This window comes from Myotis daubentonii, chromosome 10 (genome assembly GCF_963259705.1).
Source record: "Myotis daubentonii chromosome 10, mMyoDau2.1, whole genome shotgun sequence".
Taxonomy (NCBI): domain Eukaryota; kingdom Metazoa; phylum Chordata; class Mammalia; order Chiroptera; family Vespertilionidae; genus Myotis; species Myotis daubentonii.
The window spans coordinates 86,054,125-86,058,545 of record NC_081849.1 but is presented as its reverse complement, the minus strand read 5'-3'; the positions used below and the strand labels follow the sequence as shown (position 1 = coordinate 86,058,545).

The 4,421-nt window shown below is 59.3% G+C and overlaps 1 protein-coding gene across 2 annotated transcripts; it reads left to right on the top strand.

Moving 5' to 3' along the window:
* The first annotated feature begins 581 nt into the window (after positions 1–581).
* On the top strand, positions 582–4,171 carry PPIA (peptidylprolyl isomerase A). 2 transcript variants are annotated; one of them, XM_059655967.1, is made up of 5 exons: positions 582–718; positions 1,977–2,007; positions 2,095–2,183; positions 2,397–2,569; positions 3,835–4,171. In XM_059655967.1, exons 1-5 carry the CDS (start codon positions 650–652, stop codon positions 3,965–3,967), a joined length of 495 nt encoding a protein of 164 aa, XP_059511950.1. In that variant the 5' UTR covers positions 582–649; the 3' UTR covers positions 3,968–4,171. The 2 variants fall into 2 exon arrangements, with proteins under 2 accessions (XP_059511950.1, XP_059511951.1); XM_059655968.1 differs by lacking the exon at positions 1,977–2,007 and having other exon boundaries at positions 612–718.
* Positions 4,172–4,421: the final 250 nt, after the last annotated feature.

The following is a 4,421-nucleotide window of genomic DNA, read 5'->3' as shown; positions in this document are numbered from 1 at the left end:
TGGGACGCACTGACATTGCGGCTCCGCCTTCCCGGGGTCCCGCTCGGTTCCGCCGCGGGGGGCGGAGGGCGTCGGGCGGGTGCAGCCAGCACAGGCGGGGCCGCTCTCCCAGGCGCAGGCGGGCGCGGTGTCGGGGAAAGTAGGGCGTTCGGGAGCGTCCGTCTCCTCCCGCCGCGCCCACGCCTCCCTCCCGGCCCCCGAGCGACCTCCGCGCGCCGCGCGACCTTGAGGCCTGCGCCCGCCTCAGCGGCCGCTCCGCGCAGTGGGGCGACGCCGGGCGGGGTGGGGGCTCCCCCTCCGCGGGCTCTCGGCTCCCCGCGCTCCCACGCCCCGCCCCACCCGAGGCGCGTCCGGGGCTCCCGCCCGACCCCACGCCGCAGTGCGCGACGGAGCCCGCAGGCGGGAACCTGCTGGGCAGCGCCAGTGCGCACGCGCGCTGCGGTCCCGCCCCCTCCCCCCCTCCCCCCCAGGCCGCCTCTGCCCATAGGCCGGCAGAACCGTCATTTTGGCCGGCGCGCGGTCGCGATTGGCCCGGGTGGCGGCGCGCGACCGGTAGGGGGCGGGGCCCGGCGCGGGTATAAGAAGGGCGGACGGCGAAGCTCGTGCCGCTTTGCAGACGCCGCCGCCCCGAAGCCGTCCGAGACTCGCCATGGGGAACCCCACCGTGTACTTCGACATCGCCGCCGACGGCGAGCCCCTGGGCCGCGTCTCCTTCGAGGTCTGGCGGGCGGCGTGGGCGGGGGTCGGGGCGGCGGCCGAGGGGCCGGGCGGGCGGCCGCCGAGGAGCGCGGCGGCGCCATTTCCTGCGAGGGGCCATTTTGGGAGCCGGGGGTGGCGGCAGACAAAGGCAGGGGGAGGGGCGGCCGCGCCCTTCCGGCCGCGCACGTGCTCGGACCGCGAGCCGTTGGCCGCCGCGGGCCCTGCGGGTGGGCAACGCCCCTACCGGACGGCGGGCGCCGCCGAGCGCTCGGCGGGCCGCGCACGGCGGCCGCCCCCCAGGGCGCACCTCCCTCCCCGGGTCCGGGCCCCGTGACTGCGTCTGCGGCAGGGAGGCCGGGCGGTGGGGCCGCTGCGGGCCCGGGCGCGCTCCCGACCCGGCGGAAGCAGCAAGCGCCGCGGCCCGCCTCCCGCGCGGTGACGACGCCCTTGGACCAGGCGGTGGGGGCCGCGTCCGCCTTCCCGGCGCTCAGGATGCGGGGCTTCGTGCTGGGCGAGGGCGCAGGCGTCCTGTCGGCGGCGCGGCCGGTGGCGGGCACCTCGGCCTCGTGGGACAGGCGCTTCCGTGCCAGTCGGGCCGCCCGCCTGAGTCACCGCCTGTCAAGGGCCCACGTGGAAACTTGGCCGAGCCCCGGGCCCGGTGACGCGTTAGTGCCGGGAGGGCGGCGGGCGCAGCGAAACGGAGAGCCCGCGGGGCCCTGGGCGACAGTGGCGGGCGGCTGCCGGTCGGAAGGCCTGCCCCTCGCTGCGGCCGGAAGGGGGGCCGCAGGGGCTGCCCCAGGGTCCGAGCTCAGAAACGTCACCGCCGGGGCTGGGAGGTGGCCACGGGGGGGCTGCCACCGTGCGGGACCTTGTCCTGCCGAGACCCGCAGGAGAGCTCGCTCCAGGCGGGGCGCCGCTCGGGAGGGGCCGGGAGCCCTGGAGGCGGGGCGCCCTCCCCGCCTGGAGCAGAGGCGGCCCCTGCGCCTGAGAGGCCTGGCCTTGGGCTCCAGCGGCGGGGGGGGGCGGGGGGACATTGGAGAAGGTGCGGATCCGTTCGAAGTGGGTGACATCACGCTGCAAAGCCCTAAGTCGCTTCTTTGAAGCCTCGCACCTTCTCAGTTACCGCGGGTTCTGGATGTTTGGCAGGACCTCGGGGCGCCCGGAGCGCCTGTTGGGGCCTCAGTCCCTTCTAGTGAGAGAATGGACTTGGTTCAGGAGCCCTGAAGGCGGGCGGTGAGCCATGAAAGGTGTAAGCAAGTGTCATTCTTCTCTTGCAGCTGTTTGCAGACAAGGTTCCAAAGACGGCAGGTTAGTGCCTTTAACCTTTAGTAAAGGCGGCCCAATGTTAATGGGGGGTGTGTGCGTGCATATATCCTGTTTCTTTATTTTTAACAGAAAACTTCCGTGCTCTGACCACCGGGGAGAAGGGATTTGGTTATAAAGGTTCCTGCTTTCACAGAATTATTCCGGGATTTATGTGCCAGGTATGAAATTTATGGGTTTTGATTTGGGTTGTTAGCTTTGGGATTGAGCCAGCACTGTTCGGAATGCGTAAACATGAACTGCTCCTTTTTGTGTTCACGGGAACTTTCTGGTCAGTTTAAACTTAAGTTTTGAAGTTTGAACCTTGCCACTTGGCACGTCTTCTGATTATGTTGTAAAAGTGACAGATTTCTCTTTCTCTCTCACATTTCTAGGGTGGTGACTTCACACGCCACAATGGCACAGGCGGCAAGTCCATCTATGGGGAGAAATTTGAGGATGAGAACTTTGTCCTGAAACATACAGGTCCTGGCATCTTGTCCATGGCAAATGCTGGACCAAACACAAACGGCTCCCAGTTTTTCATCTGCACTGCCAAGACTGAGTGGTAAGGACAGCACCCAGCAGGGGCAACCAAGGAACACTAACCACTGGGCTTCAGGCTTTCCCTGCTGCTTACACCTGGGGTAGTAGGAGAACATGCATACCTACAAGTTGAGATCGTTTGTTATAGGGAGCAAGATCCTGTGAACAGTGAACCAGGGCTCGGCTGCTGGGTAGTTACCTTAAAAGTAGTATTTTTAGCCTGAGCGGTTTGGGTGAGTGGCTTGTTTCAACTTCTGAGCTAGGAGGTGTAACAGGTTGATGCCTGGTCGGGGCACATTGCCCAGGTTGGAGGCTTGTTTCCCATTGGGGGTTGGGCAGCCAATTGATGATTCTCTTTTATCATTGATGTTTCCAACGCTCTTCCTTCCACTCTGTAGTCAATGAAAAACGTGGTTTTTTTAAAGTGATATTTTTTAAAATATATTTTTATTTCCTTCAGAGAGGAAAAAATATCAGTGATGAGAGGTAATCATTGATCAGCTGCCTCCTGCACACCCCCTACTGGGGATCGAGCCTGCAACCCAGGCATGTGCCCTTGATTGGAATCGAACCTGGGAGTCTTCAGTCCACAGGCCGATACTCTATCCACTGAGTCAAACCAGCTAGGTGAAAAGATTACTTTGTTTTGTTTTTTCAGAGAGAGACAGACATCAATGATGAAAATCATTGGTCAGCTGCCTCTTACACGCCCCACACTGGGTATTGAGCCCATAAATCGGGCATATAACCTGACCAGGAATTGAACCTGTCACCTGATTCATAGGCCAACCACTGACCCACACCAGCCAGGCCTAGGCTAAAAGTATTTTTATCTAATTTGCATGTAACTTACTGTTTAGGGGTCCATTGTAAACTTTTCTCCGAGAGAGGGCGAAAGATAGAAAAACATCAGTAAAGAGAATCATTGATCAGCTGCCTACTGCACACCCCACACTGGGGGTCAAGCCTGCAACCCAGGCATATTCCCTGACTAGGAATGGAACCTATGACCTCCTGGTTCATAGATTGACCCTCAACCATTGACCCATGCTTGCTGGGCTATTATAAAGTTCTTAGCATGAGTTGTTTAGCCTCAGTTGGAGAATCTTAAGCTGCTTTTTTGCGTCAATCTGGTGTTTCCAGTATTTCTAAAGCGTTTGATAAGCTTCCCTTCTAGTGTGCTCTTGGGTATGCATTATTAGTTTGTGGGGCTCTTTTCTCATCTTAAATCAATGCGGGCTGCTTGTTCTCTCTGGTTACTGGTGGTGGTGTTTGTTCTATTTCCAGGTTGGATGGCAAGCATGTGGTCTTTGGCCAGGTGAAGGAAGGCATGGATATTGTGACAGCCATGGAGCGCTATGGGTCCAGGAATGGCAAGACCAGCAAGAAGATCACCATTGCTGACTGTGGGCAACTCTAATAAATTTGACTTGTGTTTTATCTTAACCACCAGACCATTCCTTCTGTAGCTCAGGAGAGCACCCCTTCATCCCGATTTGCTTGGAATGTTCCATAATCTTTGTGCTCTTGCCAGTTAATTGGGTTCCATAATTTCCCTCCCCTTTCCCAGTCTAGCTGGATTACAGAGTTAAGTTTATGATTATGAAATAAAAACTAAACAGTTGTCTGTCCTTGTTTGGGTTAGGGTTTCATTTTAAGCAGTGACATTACCTAAGGCAACTTTGCTGTGGAATTTCACAGAGTAGTTTTTTGCTCCCCTAACCTCAGGATGAGCAAAAGATAAAAAACCAAATATAAAGGTTCAGTATCAGGAACCATGTGCATGGGCAGAACCCTGCCCAGGACAATCGCAGTGGGGGTGCAAGCCAGAAACAAACACGCACCCTGCAGCACTGCACCACCTGGCCAGCTCC

Coding starts and splice junctions, on each gene's coding strand:
- PPIA (XM_059655967.1), top strand. CDS start 650: ATGGGGAACCCCACCGTGTACTTCGACATCGCCGCCGACGGCGAGCCC. Junction 719..1,976: donor TGGGCCGCGTCTCCTTCGAG/GTCTGGCGGGCG, acceptor CTTCTCTTGCAG/CTGTTTGCAGACAAGGTTCC. Junction 2,184..2,396: donor TTCCGGGATTTATGTGCCAG/GTATGAAATTTA, acceptor TCACATTTCTAG/GGTGGTGACTTCACACGCCA.